The sequence below is a fragment of the Cinclus cinclus genome, chromosome 2 (assembly GCF_963662255.1).
Source record: "Cinclus cinclus chromosome 2, bCinCin1.1, whole genome shotgun sequence".
NCBI lineage: Eukaryota > Metazoa > Chordata > Aves > Passeriformes > Cinclidae > Cinclus > Cinclus cinclus.
In genome coordinates this window covers 42,335,596-42,354,512 of record NC_085047.1, presented here as the reverse complement: position 1 = coordinate 42,354,512, position 18,917 = coordinate 42,335,596, and the positions used below count along the sequence as shown (strand labels likewise).

General features: G+C 36.0%; 1 protein-coding gene across 1 annotated transcript in view; it reads left to right on the top strand.

The window, feature by feature from the left end:
* The window catches only part of PGR (progesterone receptor), a 29,594-nt gene extending 11,834 nt beyond the window's left edge, over positions 1 to 17,760 (top strand). The window contains exons 3-8 of the mRNA XM_062514458.1: positions 576 to 692; positions 7,938 to 8,240; positions 9,606 to 9,750; positions 13,060 to 13,190; positions 16,186 to 16,343; positions 17,605 to 17,760. Of these exons, the coding sequence (XP_062370442.1) occupies positions 576 to 692; positions 7,938 to 8,240; positions 9,606 to 9,750; positions 13,060 to 13,190; positions 16,186 to 16,343; positions 17,605 to 17,760 (1,010 nt within the window). The remainder of the gene's footprint in view (positions 1 to 575; positions 693 to 7,937; positions 8,241 to 9,605; positions 9,751 to 13,059; positions 13,191 to 16,185; positions 16,344 to 17,604) is intronic.
* Positions 17,761 to 18,917: the final 1,157 nt, after the last annotated feature.

Here is an 18,917-nt window from a genome sequence, read left to right as displayed (position 1 = left end):
CTGAACCACAAAGTTACAAATCCCTCCCATTTGTCCTTTTTGGCTGTGTTGGCTGCACCTGGCCAGCTGATATTTCAGCAAGTTTAGTTCAGAACTGCTTTTCCATCAGAGGTCATTTACACTGCTTAAAGGGCTTTTTTTTTTTTTTGCATTGTCCCAACTTCTTCATTCTGTTCACTCTGAGAAACTCCACATCAATCCAAGCAAAATTTACTTGAATTCTTTGAAAACAGGATCAATAACTTCAAAGAAAAACAAGTTTTAAAGAAACAATTGGTCTGTTCTCATGCTTGATGTACTTAAGAAATACTGTTAGTACAATAATTCAAGCAGTTCACGCTTCCTGCTAATTATTTTGGAATTTCATAGATGGTGAGTTGCACTCTTAAACAGACCAAATAAAACATTATATTCAAATAGTAACATGATTGTCAAAGGTTAGCATAAAATACAATTCTTTAATGGTCCAAGTACACTTTTTTGAATCTTCAGTCATTTTTGAAACATTTATACACAGAAATAATTTTGTCCTGTTAGAAAATATAGTATTCATCCTGTTTTTCTCTTGCCTGCAGGGCAGCACAACTATTTATGTGCTGGAAGAAATGACTGCATAGTCGATAAAATCCGTAGGAAGAACTGCCCAGCATGTCGCTTGAGGAAGTGCTGTCAAGCTGGTATGGTCCTGGGAGGTGAGCTGTTTTTCAAGTGGATTTATAAAAACAGACAGCCAAATACACTAACTTCAATCTGTCGAGGTTAAGCAACGTTACTTTGGTACTGTAAAAGAAAAACCACATTCAAATGCTATTTTTGGAAGAATTACCTAATGTTATATAATTTCTAAGAATTTTTCTTTAGTGAATCTAAACCTGGAAAACCCTGACAAAAAACACCTTTCTGTAGGAACCACTGTGTACCTTTACATTCATTTTCTTGAAGGGAAAGGAACTATGTCTCTGGTGTATTAATAATTTTATTATTAATAATTTTGGATCAGGTAATTTGATTTAGGTAAAAAATTAAGCAGATTGATACTAGAATCAGGAATCAGTACTGCCCCCTTCTAACTGCTTTTATACCCTTCATCATTGCTTTGAGTACATGTCAACAAAACTGTATCCTTCTGCTTCACCAGAGAGGGCCAGGAGATGGTTGCACCAATACTGCAGGCTTTGCATACTAATTGCTGGGAAATCCCATCTTTGTGTTAGTTCTTTCTGTAACAGTTTTGAGGTGGTTTTATTTACGTATCATTACATGAAATTTAGCACTGCATGTTTGAAGACCTACAGGGAGAAAGTGGTGTATGGTCAGGTAGTCACATGACAAGTTTTGCTGTGCTTACAGGCAGGAATGGTGCTTATTTTTGCTGGTTTTCTTTTTTCCTATTTTGGATCAGCACAAAGCTTGAAAATACGTGGCTAAGACTATAAGAAAATGACCTTCTAAAAATGATAGAAAGAATAGATAAAGAGAGTTTTTTAAAAAAGGGGGGGAAAGACAAAAACCTGCTTTATTTCCAGTCTAATTGATTTTAGCCCATCAAAGCCCTCTGTCTGTCTCTCTCACCTGCTCAACCCTACATTCCCTCCCCCACATTTAAGTAGTTTTTTATCCCTGAGGGAAGACCTGGCGTTATATACTGTACATGGTTTCATTATCTTGCTGATCAGCATTCATTGATAATTTAAAACATGTATATAGTTTTCAGACTGGTAGTTTGATTGCACAGCTCTGTATTTCCAGCTCCTGTAAGCTGAATACAAACTCCACGGAGCTGGAGTATTCTGCACACATGGCCATTGTGTCATTCTTATGTTGTGTCACCTCTCAGTTAAAAAAAAAAATAAAAAATGGAGCAGACAATGGAGTATGTTGGTGCCGCTGGGCTGAGGGGAGAGAGACAAAAGGAGAACATGTCCTTTGGATCCTTGTCAGATTGAAATGGTGTTTTAAAACTGGAGTAGCAGTGCAGTAGAGAACCAGTATTACTACAAAAGCAGAACCTAAGGCCTTGCTTGCCCAACTTTGGAAGAGGAGAAATTCAAGGAGACAGAGGTCCTGAGTAGGCTGTGGAAAATACAGCGTAAAAATAAAGTCTTAGGAAGAGGAGTTGTCAGATGTAAGTGCCTACCTTTTAAAATTTGGGAGAGCACACAAGGTTTGATCAATTTGGCCTCTAAAATATATACCTGCCTAAGGCAGGGGACTTAGACTAGATGATCTTTTGATTCCTTTCAATCCAAACTATTTTATGACTCTAATGGTTTTAAATTAATACAGATAAAAATTCATTCCTGACCGTGAGTTTTTCACTGCTAAGAGTTTAATGATGATCAAACCTGAATTTTCATTTATGGCACCCTGAGTAGCACCAATAACTAAACTCTGTGTTTCAACATCACAGGCAGCAGTTTCAACAAGCAGAAGAGTGTGAGATGACTCACTATCATTGTCTAGTCCTTTTGCTTCATCATTGTTCTGCATATGAACACTTGATTTATTCTGCACTTCGTGTGCTTTTATGGATGCTAGTTTTCCTAGTATTTTTTAATATATACATTTTCCTTGGGGAGTAGGCACTAGAAACAGAAAAAGTTGGACACTACTGACAGCAATATTGGTCAGATGCTATGTCCTCAGTAGTGTATCCTCATAGCAGGATGTTAAGTCCTCTTACAAAACCTGAGGATAAAGGTGATCTGACTTTTATTTTATTACTCTCAGGTATGAAGAGAGTAAAATCTTCATCTTTCTCATCACCTTTTCGGATCACCTTTTTTTCTCAGCTATGACAAAGCAAGTGTAAATATTTTCTTTATATTTAATGCTAGATTGTTGTATCTAGCCAGTTTGTTATGTTGCTTAGTCTTCTCCTAAATATACCTAATCAAAGCTGTCCTGATTTTTTGAGAAGCCTGTGCAGTCTAGTTCTTAGAGGGACATGTTCTTCATCAGATCTCTGCCCTGATATCCCCACCTACACCATCTCCTGGAAAGAAGTAGTCTGGCAGCAAATAGAAAGCAGAAGAGAGCAGTTGGGCAATGGAAAAAAGGAAATACTGAGTGGACCTGTGACTGTGGCATCTCTATTTTTTTTTTGTCAGGTGCCTGAGGTTAAGTGTAATATTTCAGATGTTCTCGGTTCTGGGGGAATTAGGAAGCTAATTGTTTTATGCAGGCTGAAATAGAGTGCTAAGTACTAAAAGAAGACCAAAAATGAGGTAAACTGGAGTGAGACTATTTGTAAATGAGGATGTAAAATTTCAACTGCAAAGAAAATCTCAAGATAGGCTGTTAACCATAATACTCTTTCTATGGTTATTGTTACCCTTCTTTTGCTTGTCTGCTATTTCTCATAAATCCTTTGTTGTATCATGAGCAATATTTCTTACCTGTGACTTGATTTGCTGATCAACACAGTATGATTCAAGTATGGATTGTTACAGGGCTTAGGTAATTTTCCCAAAGACATCAGTGATCAAAGGGCTGGGAAGTCTGCCATGTGAGGAAAGGCTAAACATGAGCCAGCAGTGTGCCCAGCTGGCCAAGAAGGCCAATGGCATCCTAGCCTGTATTAAGAATAGTGTTGCATCCAGGACCAGGGCAGTGATTGATTGTCGCCCTGTGCTGGGCACTGCTGAGGCCACAGCTCCAATCCTGTGCTCAGTTCTGGGCCCCTCACTGCAAGAAAGACATTGAGGGGCTGGAGCGTGTCCAGAGAAGGGCAACGGAGCTGGGGAAGGGTCTGGAGCACAAGTCCTAAACGGAGTGGCCAAGGGAGCTGGGGGTTGTTTAACTGGGAGAAAAAGAGATTCAGGAGGGATCTTCTTATTCTCTACAACTACCTGAAAGGAGGTTGTAGCAAGATGGGGATGGGCATCTTCTCCCAGGGATCACGTGACAGGAGGAGAGGACATAGCCTCAAGCTGTGCTAAGGGAGATTCAGCTTGGATATTAGGAAGAAATTCTTCACAGATAGGCTTGTTAAACTTGGGAGTGGGCTGCCCAGAGAAATGGTGGTGTCACCATGCCTGGAGGTGTTTGAAGAAAGTCTGGGTGAGGCACTTAGTGTCTAGTTGACAAGGTGGTGATGTGTAATGTTTGGACTAAAGGGTGGTCTTTGAGGTCTTTTCCAACCTAAAAGATTCTGTGATTGTCTGATTCTGTGAACTGGATTTGTTCAGCCTTGAGAAAAGAAGGTCTAAGGGGACACCTTATCACTGGGTTCTACTATTTAAGAGTGACTGCAAAGAAGATGAAAACTCCCTTTTTGCAAGCAGTCACATGGAAAAGACAAGGGATATTGAGTTCAAGTGACTCCTGGACACAAGAGGAAAATATTACACAGTGAGAAAAATCAGTCATTGTCATTATTGCCCAAGAGAAGTGGTGGACTCCCCACTGCTGAACACTTCTAACATTCATCTGGACAAGGTGCTGGGTCACCTTGTCTAGTCTGTGCTTTTGGCAAGGAAGGCTGGACTGGATAGTCCTTGAGGTCTTTCCCATCCTGGAATGCTGTGATTCCGTGATAAAAATGGATAAGCAAATTTCCAGGTCTTGGAACAAATTATGTGCTTAGAGACATCCTTGAGTATTTTAAATGAATGAGAATTGGCAACACTTTTAATCTCTTCTTGTGTTTACAACCTGTACAGGTCAAGATTTTTGTGCATTTTGTGATTCCTCCCATTTGGAACTGACATAGATATATTTTTGTTCCTTTACCTCTGATACTTAGTTTCTTAATGCCAGCCTTGAGTTAAATGCAGGCCTGCTATATTGCTTAATTAACATGAGAAACACTCATGAGAGATTTTACAGGATATTAACGATAAGCTTTCAAAAATTACTATATTAATTAAATAAAACTTCTAGGGAAGTAAACCTATCTTCCATTGCATGTCACTGAGTAGCAACCATGTAGATAAAAGTGTAATATTTTATTACATGGACAACAGTTCCATTTTTCAACCCTAAATTCAAAGCAATTTCAAACCCTGAAATATTTTTAAACAAATTGTAAGTCTGTTGTAAGTAAATTATAGAACAGCAGCTAATAGCTTCAGTAATTTATTTCCCTATATGGACTGTTTTTTCTTAATCTACATAAGGAAAGTATCAATAAAAACATGCATTTCATAGTACCATATTTGTCATTCTCTGTGAAAGTGTTAATTGCCTTTGAGTTTTATAACCTCGTAACTGGAGACATTAATCTATCTCCTTTCTAATATTAAACCTAATAGGATAGCAGGTAGCTGGATCGGGTCCTGGAATAAACAAGTACTCAACTCTTACTTATTATGAGTGAATCTGTAATTTTCCCAGACTGATTCCTTGTTAAGCGGTACTGCTAAATTTTCATGTTGTTCATTGTTTCAAGGAGCTTTCAGTCTGTAGAGCAGTGATTACATGCAGAAAAAGGTGAATTAGTTTTCCAGCTAATATTTTTTGAGGTAGGATCAGATGCTTTATTAAAATCAAGATGTGATTTTTTCTGCTTTGCTGCTTTTTCACTTTGTATTGTGTACACCTCCATAAAGTGTACATGGCTTGTTTTTCCACACAAAAAAGCAAGAACACAGTGACCTTAATGTAAGGGCCATAGTGTTCTGTCAAGAATAATGCATCATTGATGCTTTTCACCTTGATACAGGGTAAGGAGAAGGGTAGTGAGATGTTAGACTTCTGCTAGAAGCCCAGCCCTTTTAATATAGTGTCTACCATCAATAATGTCTGATTGTCTGTATGATTCTGTATACTTAGTTAAAAAAAAAATAAAATATAGAATTAGGAAGTAAGGAGAAAATCATAACATTTGATAGTGGGATTAAACAGATTTTTTTTTTTATGTTTTCTATGTAGGTGCAGAACACAAACACTATAAACATGCTATTTGTACTAATCAAGGGTAGGGGAACAGTGAGTATGAAGAAACTGCTTGAGTGATTAGCTATCTTAAAATGAAATAAGAAAAATGTTACAAAAAAGTGTGTGCTGTCTAAATATGCACAGATACAGGTTATAGTATTAAGAAAAGTAATTGTCAGAGTGGAATGGTATTATTTACCCATTATGGGACTAAGTGGAGACAAATACTTATCTCACAGCACAAACTTACCTGTTTTGAAAACAGCAAATCAAAAACTAAGATATTGTCAAATCTCTGTTGTTTTCCTCATGTCCTTGAGAGTTTTCATTAATTTGACATGGTCTCCTTGTTGTAGATTGGAAAGTTTACTGTGGGTTATTAATAGTCACCTCTCCAGTAGAGAGGTAACAAGTGGAGTGTTTTACTGGTGGCTGTTAAGCAACATAATAGCAATAAACACATAAGCAGTCCTGCGAACCAGTGTGACATTAATTCTAATACATTTAGTCACTTGGAAACATGGGTACTTATTAACTACTAACATTTCCATGTGATACGCTTTCTTGTTTGGTTTCTTTCTTGTTCTCTGAACTGTAAAAGTATCTGAAGCCATTATTTCTGAAAATACCTGAAATCATTATTTATGAACTATCAAATGCATTGTTACTTCTGTTTTCCTTCATGCCTACACAATACTTAGTGGGAAATTCCCAGCGTGTCTATGACTATGTATATGTTTGTTATGATAAAAATTGGCTCTAGGTCTTTCGGCATAATAAATTGTCTATTCTTTTGTGGGGTTTTGTTTTATGTTTTTTTTTCTTCGTTCAGCTGTAACACAAGATGTAACTTTGTGTTTGGTTCTTTACTAAGAAATCTCTAGTCAGAAATATTTTTATTCTTACCATAAGTGATAAAATGAGCATGTGATTGTTGGGGCACATGACACTAAATTAAATTAAACCTGCAGTTAAGTTAGTGGGAATATGATCTCTGAATGTCTCATTGCATGATGAGTGTTACTTTTTTGCCCTCACCCCTGTCATGTAAATCAGACCATAATATCAGTAACTTTATTGCATTTTTGACCCTTTTTTCACTGAGGTGAACTTGATTGGCAGAACTAAAGATCTAGCAGGGTTTTCATCACCTTTGAGGATCTGTTTAAAGCAGTTATGTTCCATGTAGTCACCTCTTCATGGATTTGCCTTTCTATTGAAATTGGTAATATTTCACTGAGGGTTATTGTCTTTGAACCTCTGAAGGTTTGATTTTCTGTGCCTTTAGGGTGCACTGCCAGACTGTTTCCATGAAAGAAATTTGAAGAGTTGCTACCTAAACCTGTATATTTCCATAGCCGTGCCACATGTATGTGTGTTTATTTTGGGAAGGCAGTTCAGCTATTGATTTGTTTTAGTTAGTGCTGTTCATATAACTGCAGTATGGAAATAACAATTAAAAATACTGAGAAAGGGAAATTGTGCTTCAGGACGTGAAATATTTTCTAAGTGTTGACATGTGGTTTTACAGTATTTGTCAGCCTTTCACTCATCCCCTAGGCATCAAAATAGGATTCAGCCATGAGAATGAAATGCTCTTGGGGAACTGGAGGAAAGGAGTTTCTGTGTGTAGTAATTAATCACTAGAATTTTTGGTTTTGAATATTAGGGAGTAAAAGCAGCAGTATCTTTAATTGACATTAAATAGAAACTGAATTGTAGAGCCAGCTGGCTCAGCTGTTGACGTACGACAGAACAGTGGGAATTGAACCAGAAAACACTTTATGAGGTTACTGTAACCTAGAATTCATGGCAATAATTTTAATGGGTGGGTGCTGTTCATCCCTTAGTGAAAGAAGTAGGATACAGAGGGACAAACTCTTTAAGAATTTTCCATTATCATTTTTCAATTACTTAAATAGTCAAAAAAATAGAAAACTGATTCTGAAGACAGTTCTAGTTTCCTTGTATAGATTAAAAGTGTAATCCAACACTAGTGGAAAATACTAATGTTACTGGTTAACTCTTTCTAACAAATCAACAATTTTCTTTTTCAGGTCGAAAATTGAAAAAGTTTAACAAAATTAAGGTTGTGAGAACATTAGATGTTGCACTCCAGCAGCCAGCAGCCCTTCAAGATGAAAGCCAGTCCCTAACCCAAAGGCTGTCCTTTTCTCCAAATCAAGAAATACAGTTTGTTCCCCCAATGATAAGTGTTTTACGAGGCATTGAGCCAGAAGTTGTCTATGCTGGTTATGACAATACAAAACCCGAAACACCAAGTTCCTTGCTGACCAGTCTGAATCACCTTTGTGAGAGGCAGCTTCTTTGTGTAGTCAAGTGGTCTAAATTGCTACCAGGTAATATAATTTCTTATATGTAGTGAATTGTAGTTAAGCAAATATTTCATGGGAGGTGCAGTCTACAAAGAATATTATTGACTACCTGTTAATATTTTACAGATTCCAAAATTATTAACTCATTCACTCATCATATAGTATAACTAGTCAAATATGTTTTATCAGGAAAGCACATCTGAAAGGATCCATCTAAATATTTAGATTCATTCCAAGAAAGCACAGGAGCTCAGAGAGTTCCTGTATGGGACTGTTGTAACAGTCTTTCTACCTCAGCCCCCCCTTACCCTATTATTTATTAATTTGATATAAAAAAAGGTTGTATATCTGCTTATTCTTTATTCTTCTTATTACTAAAATAAATTTTTGAAAACAGCAAAAAAACCTTTTTATAAGTAATACCAATTAGGACTAAGTAGCTTACAAACACACTGGTAATGAGAAATAACTGAATTTATGAAGATCCACGACTGGATCAAAAAAAAATAGAAATCCATGTTATGTATGTATGTGTGCTGTATGGTGATAGGGATCATCATGGTCATCCTGGGATATATAGAAACCAATATATTGAGCAGAAAGCCTGGAAAATACAGTTTCATGTGAGCTCAATTTGACACTTTGCTGCTGCAGGCAGATCACTGCAGTTGGCACTTACTCCTGAGTGAACTGATTCATTTCACTAAATGAGAAGAAAATAAATCCTTTTTTTAGCCCTCTGTGGTTTTCTGATGTCTTCATGAACTGAACCAGTTCACTGAGGAGGAGCATGAATGCCAAAGCTTGCTTGAAGGAGGTAACAGGACCATGTGATGAAACAGGACCACTGCTTTCAGTGGCAGCAGGCCGTTAGTTTTGCTCAGATAATTCATGGCAATCTTTACATTTATCAAACAGAAAAAGTTATCAAACACAAGCACACAACTGAATATGGTTCTCTTTAGTCGAATGCAAGAAAGATGCTCATATATGGATGTTTTTGTGTGACAGCTGCATGTTATGTTAAGAACGTTGATGTTCAAGCTGTTGACATTAAATGAGAGTTGGTTACAGTGATCATGTTACAAACTGTCATATTTTTACCAAAGGAAAAAGAGATGCATTCCTGTCCTCTGAAACAGTCATTTTTGCTAAAATAAATTTTGGTGTGAAAGTTTCAAAATACTGGATGAGAACAAAAGGACAAGAGGTTAACTGTCAAAGATAGGCATCTATTACCCAAGCAGCAGAGAACTACATTCCCAAGTCTGCTTGTCTTTCTAGGTGTTCTCAGTTTGACAGCTCAGATTAGTAATCTCAAAACACCTACTTAGCTGCTCTCTAAATGAGAATTATGAAATATTTAATTTAATTTAATTTAATTTCCAGGTTTTCGGAATTTGCATATTGATGATCAGATAACCCTCATCCAATATTCCTGGATGAGTCTAATGGTTTTTGCGATGGGGTGGAGATCATACAAACATGTCAGTGGTCAGATGTTGTATTTTGCACCAGATCTGATTCTAAATGAGTAAGTAGAATGCTCTTGTGTTATATGAATAACATTTTGAAGTTTTATGTACCAGTGGGAATGTGACTCTGTTGAGGCCAAGATTTCATTCATGACTTGTTCTGTTTCAAAATTAATGGCCAAGTCTTCTGAACACATGAAAGTTCAGTAACTTTGGGAGGGGTTTTGTGAGAACCCCAACTATTCTGTCTATGTGGTCATGCAAAAGCAGTTCAAATAGTATTCTAATTACCTAAGAGAAAAAAATAATAAAGAATAATTATGCTTTCAGAGGGTTTACTTCAATTCATCTGAATAAGTCATGAGTTAATGTCTACTAAATGGAACTGAGTATGGCTTTTTTTGGTTGTTTTTGTTTGGGTGGTTTTTGCAAATGGTTTGCCTGTGATTTAAATGCTCAGTTTTGACACTTTCTGATAAAAATGATTTTCTAATGTTCATTTCTTGTTAGGAAAGTACATTTGCTGCTAGAAAATTACAAAAAAAAATATTCACCAAGTAGTGGGAATCTCAATATTAATGAAAAATTATATGATACTGCTTTTTTCTGCTGGGGTGAGGGAGGGGCTTTTTGACTTGGATTTTCCTTCACTATGCTCTTTAATTTAGATAATCATCATTTCAGTATTTGTTGGTTTTTCAGCTCTGCAAATTAATATTGTCAGACTCTTAATTTTATATTCTTTGGTTATAGTACATGGGAGGTTGCCAGGAACTGTAAAACATAATTTAATTGCTATATTTATTTTTCCTTAATACATTTTTCTCAGTTTTTAATTTTTTTTCTTAAAATACTAGAAGAATTGCTATGAAGCAAACTGAAAGAAAAGCAGGTGTTTTGTAAGACATATTGTTAAAGGATTAAGAGGTGGATTTGCAGAAGAACAAGACATCTGATTTTAAAATCTACAGATGAGCAAGATCCTCCTAGTGGAGTTCTTTATAGAAGATATTTAGTAGAACCGACCCAATAGCTCCTGACCTTTTCCAGATGATTGTAAATCACTGTGAGGTTGTTGAGTGATGAATTCATTCCTCCCTCGTTTTTATTAATTGTGCTGTACAAATGGAAATATTTAGATTGAAAGAATTTCTGATGGCATTGTTGTCCCAGCATAGTCTGATCCTTCTTATGGCTACGTTCAGAATAAACACAGAATGACATGGCTTTATGCAGAAATGTCATGTCTTGGAGTATCACCCCGCTTGTGGATCACTGCTGACACCTTATGAAGAAGACTTTAACTACTTTCTTTGGGGACGGTGTTGAAATTTATGAACCCTAATTATCCACCAGAGACAGCTTCTTACTGTCAGCTCAAGATCGTCTGTGCCGAGTGCTGACATCATATTCCTCTCTTGGTTATAGAACATCTCATCAAGGTCATACTAGAGGTGTTATGAACAAAGAGATATAAAAAGTAACTGATGCACTGAATCATAGCTGCAACTGTTTATTGGAAATATGTTAGCTTTTAGATCAGTAAAATGTAAACAGCTTTGCTCTCTACAATGATGTCTAAGCTTGTACTTTCATGTTCACTTTTAGCAAGGGTAACTGCTGAACACTGCCAAGAAAGTTAACTGTCCCAGTCATGCATCCTCATGACTTTAGCTAAGCTGGACTAAACACTCTCTGGCTGCACTGTCAAACAGATAAGGAGTTTATGCCTGAGAGGTACCCCAGAAAAAGCCATTCATTATTGGGTGGAGGTGATCCCTGACATGACTCACCATGTAGGAGTGCAGGCACTAATGCCAGAATTACAGGAGCATGTGCCTAGAGGTGGAAAGAGATAATGGAAATTCCTTCTGCAGGGGCAGCACAGTGTAGTTGTTTCATAATTATCATGTGAAACCACAATCCAAGATTGTGGTTGTGTCATGGCCAATGTATTATTTAGTGAACTGAGTTGTTTTGCTTCTCAGGAAGGAGATGTTTGGGAGCATTGATTTCAGACCAAGAAAGCCAGTAGTGCTAGTTTGGCAAAGATTTCTTAGTATTAACACCCCACAAGGACTTACTTGTACTTGTACTTGGCAGTGTCTGAAACTTTGAGTAAGAACAGTGTTTAAGCTGCTAACCCTGAAAGCTGCCATTGCTCTTCATAGATAATAATTAGGAAGAGATGCTACCAAATAGTATTACAAAAGGAGATTTAAAGTAGATACAGAAATACGTCCATTCAGGTCTAAAAGATTAAATCTCTATGTTTATATCATTTAAGAATTGGCACGAGGTATCAGATGTTGCACAACTTTGAAGTAATTTACATCCAAGATAACAGTAACACTTCAAATAAGAAGAAAAAAAAAAGTCAATGCATTGAGAAGGTCTTTTTAAAATGTAAAATATCTTCTGTTTTGATTGCTGAGGTTACTATCTGCCGTCAGGTTGGAATGCTGATCTGAATCTCCTAGCAGGTGGGGTGGCAAAATTTAGTCTTCCTGTTATTGTACCTTATTCATCTGGATTGGGATGAAACCTTTTCAAATCAGTCCACGTTACTGGATCATCAAGTTAATGTGCAGTGAATTTCGTCTAGATTAGAAACTTTGTAATGCTACCATTGCAGTAATTTCCTAATAAGTATATGCAATAATATATATTCAATATACTAAAATAACAAAGTGAAAAGTGGTGTAGAAGTGCTGCAACAGCCCTTCAGTTCTGTGTATTTCCTGTGTGATTTGTTCTGGTTACTTCTGTGGGAGTTTAGGAAAGGTTGTATTAATGTCTCTGTTTACTTAGACTGTAAAGTTTTTAACTGTTCCTTTAATAGCAGAACATGCTACAAAATAATATCATTGCTGCTAGAAGTACCAGGCTAGAGTTGATACAAAATATTTTAATACAGATATGTTTGCAAAAGCTAAGAACAAGTTTTCTGTAGACTTTCTGATTTATTTTCAGTTCTTTGCTTTGAAATCATTATGGGGATACAAGAATCAATGGACTTCTAAAATCAGATGGTACTTCACATTAATCATTAGGGTATTTTTACTTAGTAAATACCATTATTTTTGCTGGTTAGCCTTCAGTTTTGATAGTTTTGTTTGTTTTTTTTTCTGGACAGTAAGCAGTAAGAGATTAAACATCCAAAATAGTAGCACATTCATTACAATAAAAAAACTAGCATAGGAACAAAAAAATCAGAAAATTGTTTATGCATGCAAGCTCATCTTTAATTTTTTGTAATGTGATAAACTGCTAAAAAGACCTTTCTTTCAAGCAGTTAGTAGAGGAGCCATTCTTTGTCTTTGTTTTCATGTTTTTTAATCTATTTTTTTACCTTTTCTGGGTGTAAGACAGAGGATGAAAGAATCATCGTTCTATTCCCTGTGTCTATCCATGTGGCAGCTCCCACAGGAATTTGTGAGACTTCAAGTTAGCCAAGAAGAATTCCTATGTATGAAAGCACTGTTACTTCTCAACACAAGTAGGTTCTTTTATTTCTTTGTAACCCACCATTACTAATAGAGTTTTGAACCATGTTGTTTTACTTGACAATCACTAAGCTCTCTGGCTAAACAAATGGAAATATCCTAGAAGGAATGTTAGTATTCTAAGTCTAAAAAATATTTTTAAATGCTTATAAAGAACAAAGAATTTCTGCTTCATTGGTGGTTTTATTGTGTATAAAGATACTGGGGAAATGTTGGATCCCTTTTGACATACGGCTATACTGTGTTACACATTTTCAAAACAACTGTGAAGTAATTCTGCCTGGAAACATCAGTTCAAGTGACCCTACACAGATTTTAAAAACCTGAACCAAAACAACCATAAAAGTATTAGAGCATATTTTAAAATACTTTATAAATTATCAGGACTGAGTGCTTTATCTTGACCAAGATCTTGAAGCATGTTTGCTCAGAAGAATTAGGGAAGTGGACATGACAAACATTACTAGTGTTTATTCAACTTTTTATAGTTACAAATAGGTGAAGTTTAGCACAGATATAAACAAATGAAAATGTTTTTCTTTGGTTTGTTTTCTCTGGAAACAAAATCGGTGGTCATTTAATTATATATGCATCTTTCAAAGAATGCAGCATACAGCTGCATTCCACTTTACATAGGAAATGTGGTTGTTGGTGAACTTATCTTCCAGAATCTTCTCTGAAATACTAAAAATTGTATCTGCTGAGGCCATATTGTTAGTTATGAATCTCCAAATAGAAAATTTTAAAGTTACACAGATGCTGTTAGAAATGAGAATAAGCAGTTTTGAAAAATATAGTTGAAAGAATGTGAAAGTTTGGCTCTCAATACCCAACAGAGTCAGAGAAGAGATGTGCAAATCCTGCATGACCTGCTTCTTGGTTTAACAAAGCTTAAGTAAGTAATAAGGAATTAAAATTTAGTCCCTCTCAATCTGTCCTAGGCTGGTGTTTGCATAAACCCATTCTTAAAATAAGCCTGGTCTCAGCAGAGAATAAGTTTAAAGAGATTAAATTTAACTCATATGAAAATGGGAATTACTAAAAGAATAGCAAAATACCATAGTCTGCTAGAGCAGTAAAGGTAATATGGATAAAAATCTGTCTGATATTACTCCAATTGCTTTGTTAGAATATGAATGTATTCCTATTTTAAATGTTTTCCATCTTTTTTCCATCAGAAATAAACTCTCTTGTCCGTCTTCTGAAATTTCAGTTAAATTTAGATAAATCTGTGATATTTCAGCTATCTCTGTTCCAGAAGGTTCATATTAAATTCAAAAAAGCATTACAATGGTTGGTCCAATTTCTCTCATTTCTGAGTGCATCAGTTTAACAAAATTCATCCAGTTACTTTTCTTTATCAACTGCATTGCACTCAGAAGCTATTTTTTAAGATTATATGTTTATGCACATGCAAGAAATTACTTTAAAATAAGAAAGTATTTCTTCCTGTTCTGATGAGTTTTACTTTTTGTTCTCTCCTGCATTTATTGTCTTATAGGAAAAAAACAATTTGTCAGATCTTTGGGGAAAGGAACACACCTAACAGTTGTTGCTGAGACATTTAGTAAACATTTGGTACTGTATAAATATAATTCCACAAAAGTATTTTCAAAAAACCTTATAACCTCATTGTTTTTCTGAAGTGTTTTTTTAAGACCTTTTATTTTAGTCATGATATTCATCTTAATCCTCTTCAAATGTAAAAGTACAGCCATTTCAGGCTTTTGTATAGTAACAGTAAATCAAGTCTAATCCTTTAGTCTCTTTGTGTCTTCTGTTCAATTTATTATTTAGATTAACTGTTTTTGACTTGTTTAGATAATTCCAAAGAAACTGTAATTTGAATTAAACTGAGTGGCAGTCTTGATACATTTCTAATTTTGAATAGACCCCAAGCCTAAGTTTTAACATTATATTTGATTTTACAGTTTTTTCTTTGAGTTGGCTGAGGTTTTAATGTAATGCTTTCTAGACTTCTGATTTAAAGGAATTTTTAAATTTGGTTGCATAAGATTTTGGCTTGGTTCATGCTACTGAATAAAAGCATCCTCATTCTTGACATAAGTTCAGGGGAAGGGAACAGCTTGAATAGATAGCTCTGAGGAGCTTTTTGTTGTTAGGGCCATTCAATGATGGAAGATACCTTTAAAATTAATTTCTCGAGAAATATAAAGACTTAATTGCTGGTATAGAGATGTAAGTCAAGGATAGCTTCCCTCTAGCCCTAAACTCCATCAGAGTCACTTTATATGAAAATGTTCCCTAGTTCTCTATAAAACTGCTGTTAAGAAATGTCCAGGATCATCCAGGCTTTGAAAATTAAGGTATTCTTTTTCCATGACACTTACCTTATCACTAGCAGCCGCTGACAGGTTCTTTTCTCAGTGTTCTCTCCATGTCCTCATTTTGATTCCCACAGCTGACCTTTAAGAGAAGAGGGAGTTCAACCAATTTCTTCTCCTTGCTCATTTTTCTAAAAAGCTGTTCACCTTTAAGACTCTGATCTGTTCTATTAAGTGAAAGAGGTTCAAACAGGAGGCCTGAGCCCTGGTGGCTTTACTGTCTGCATGAATTTAGAGCTGTTAGTTCATTCCTTGACTCCATTTTGAAGCACTCCAGGTAGATCTCTTTACCAAAAGTTTGCTGTGAAGAGGGCAGACCCGCAGCAGTTTAAACGTGAATCACTAACATATTTCCTCAAAGGCAGGAGTGGTTCTTTTAGCCAGATTTTTTTTCCCAGCAAACATGTAACTGAAGCTTAGGGATAGAAATAAGAAATAAGGCAATTAGCAAAATGAACTGTTTGCCCCTGGTATATCCTTTTACCTAATAGTGACACTGCTTTTGGAGTAAGTGTTGAATTGGAAGAAGTACCTGGCACATAAAAATTAATTGCATGAAATACTGTAAATTTTTTCTGTGCTTTAAATTTTATTGCCTTCAGAGGAAATTGTAGCTGAACAGCTTTTTGGGTTTTTTTTTTAGTTCCTTTGGAAGGTCTAAGAAGTCAAAGCCAATTTGATGAGATGAGAACAAGTTACATCAGAGAACTAGTGAAGGCGATTGGTTTGCGCCAGAAAGGCGTTGTGGCCAACTCACAGCGTTTCTATCAGCTTACAAAACTCTTGGATTCCATGCATGATGTAAGTTTATTGGTCAGTGCCTTCTGCTCTTTATGTAAGAAGAAGCTGGTATTTCTTAAAAATAATTCTATGGAAGGGACTAGTCAGCACTGCTAAAAAAGAAAACGAAAAAAATCCTTTACTGTGTATATTTGTGTGAATAGGTAGATATATATTCATCATCAGTATGTGTGTTGTGCACATATTTTATGGTATGCAGTAGTATTTGTGAAACATGCATTAGAGTGCTACCATTTAGTTTCATTTTTAGTGTAACATAAGCAGTATAGTTGTGGGTTTTGGTAGGGGTGGTGTGTATGTGTGTGTGAGCTTATGTGTACTTGTTCAGGAAAACAGTGTAAGGAATAGGTAATTCAAGTTGCAAAGTCCAACTACTAAGAGTTAGTGAAAGGCAACCAAGATTAGCTTTTCAACCTTAGTTCAACTGTTTTTATGTGGATATTCTGTACCACTTTCAGTATCTGTCTATGTTTGGGAATTGAGTAATCTTTGGGAATTCTAGTTACCAAGCCCTGGACACTTTTGAACTCAGTGTTGGTTGTGAGGAGCTCCCAAGGAGTTCAAGATGGACAGGATGTTTATTTTAATTCAGTCTCTTCCTTTTAAATGCGTACAGTAAAATAATCTGTGAGGGAGAGAAAGAGGGAGAGAGGCTTGCTGCAAAATAGCAAAGTGTTGTTTGGTCAACGGAGTATCTTCTTTCAAGTCCTGTTTCAGCTCAGGCTAATAAAATGATGAGAAATACAGGAATAAAACTCATCACACTGGAGAGATTGTTTGATGTTAAAGCATAGGATGGCAGAAATAGTATGATATTTGACAATATGTTGATATAATGGTCACTGGTCTGAAATAAAAATTGGAACCTCTCAGAGAGGCTGGAAGAGGTGTAATAGTCACGTGCTGAGCAATAGTTTTCAAGGGATGAGAGTCTGTGGAGTTCAGTATTTGCACCATACATGGGTATGATCCTAATGAAAACCATGGCAAAGCTCATAGGTAAGTAGTAAATCCTGTTTTTCAGAGCAGCATTTAAACAGCAGGTAGTGACCAAAGCTTGAGTGTGAGAATAAGAGGAAAGGTTGAAAGCTTGTTAAGTAGTTGCTGGTTGCTGTTGTTTGTCTCATATGTCATGAGTGAGGGTGATACTACTTTGTAATATTAGTGAAGCAGTGATGAATGTGTAAGTGATTGACAGCATGTTTATGTGGCTGCATGACTGTTAGCCTGATTGATCATGTTTGTATTTTATCAAATCCAGCTGGTGAAACAGCTCCATCTCTTCTGTTTGAACACATTTCTCCAGTCCCGTGCACTGAGCGTTGAATTCCCTGAGATGATGTCAGAGGTGATTGCTGCCCAGCTACCCAAGATTCTAGCAGGGATGGTGAAACCTCTTCTCTTTCACAAGAAGTGAAATGTCTTTTCTCTTATCATAGAGATGATACCTGAGTTATTTTATGTTTGTTTATTTTGGTCAAGATTTTGCAATGTCAGGACTTCAGCATACTTGACATACTTACCCTGCCCACTGCTTTATACCTGTAACATACACAAGCCATTCAAGCTTGATGTACATTTTGTGAGTTCCTGATTCCTTAACTGCAAAAATCACAACAGTCATAAGAAATGTTTTGTAAGCTTGTCTAAGCTGCTTTTTAGATATGCGTATGAATGACAACGAATAGACTTTCCAGATTTCTAAGAACAGTTATACATTTTTCTTACACATTTCATGCTCTGAATTTCTTGTATGATATGGTGCAAAATTTTTACTTTAGTATGTTGTGTGCATGGGTACATGTGGGCACGTGCATAATATAAGATTTGGGAGGAATCAAATGATGCCCACATTTTCTTATGGATATTTCACTTTTTATTACTGCAATGCCATAACGAGTAACTAAAGTGCTAGGCACACAGTATACATTCATACTCTCATCTGTGGTCATGTTGCATTGAAACTCTCAAGTCCAGCATACTGTTTTCTGCAGCATTCAGTGGAGCTCTTCTTCAAAAATCAGAAAGTTTAGGAAAATTTCAGTGTGTATTACACCAAAGCAGCGTGTATGCAAACCCACTAAGCTTTGGTTTGTATTATTTTCCTTAAAAGTTCAGCACTTACTAAAGCTAAATCACTTAGCTGTGATCCTAAACTCATCAACTCTTAACATTCTGTATTTCAGAGTCTTTAAATAGAAATGTTTTCACTGACTGTAACTCTTAATAATCTTAATGTTTTGAATTCCAATGCTGAAGGCTTAATCAGCCATTAGCATCAAATTATAGTGAGATTAGATGCAAAAAGAAATGGAAAATATGACTACAAACATTTTGATACACATCAGGCTCATTTCAGTGCTATTTAGTGAAGCTACATTTTCTATTCTAAAACTATGCCATTATAAATGGGGTAACTGTAAAAAGGAATTGGACTCAATTTCCTTTGTATATTCAAGAAGAATGGCATGTTTTAACATAGAAATGAATTTTCAGCTGAAAAATTATAATGGGGTGGTGTTTTTTCCTTTGATAAGGCTATGAAGCAACTCATGCATTTAAGACTGTAAATTG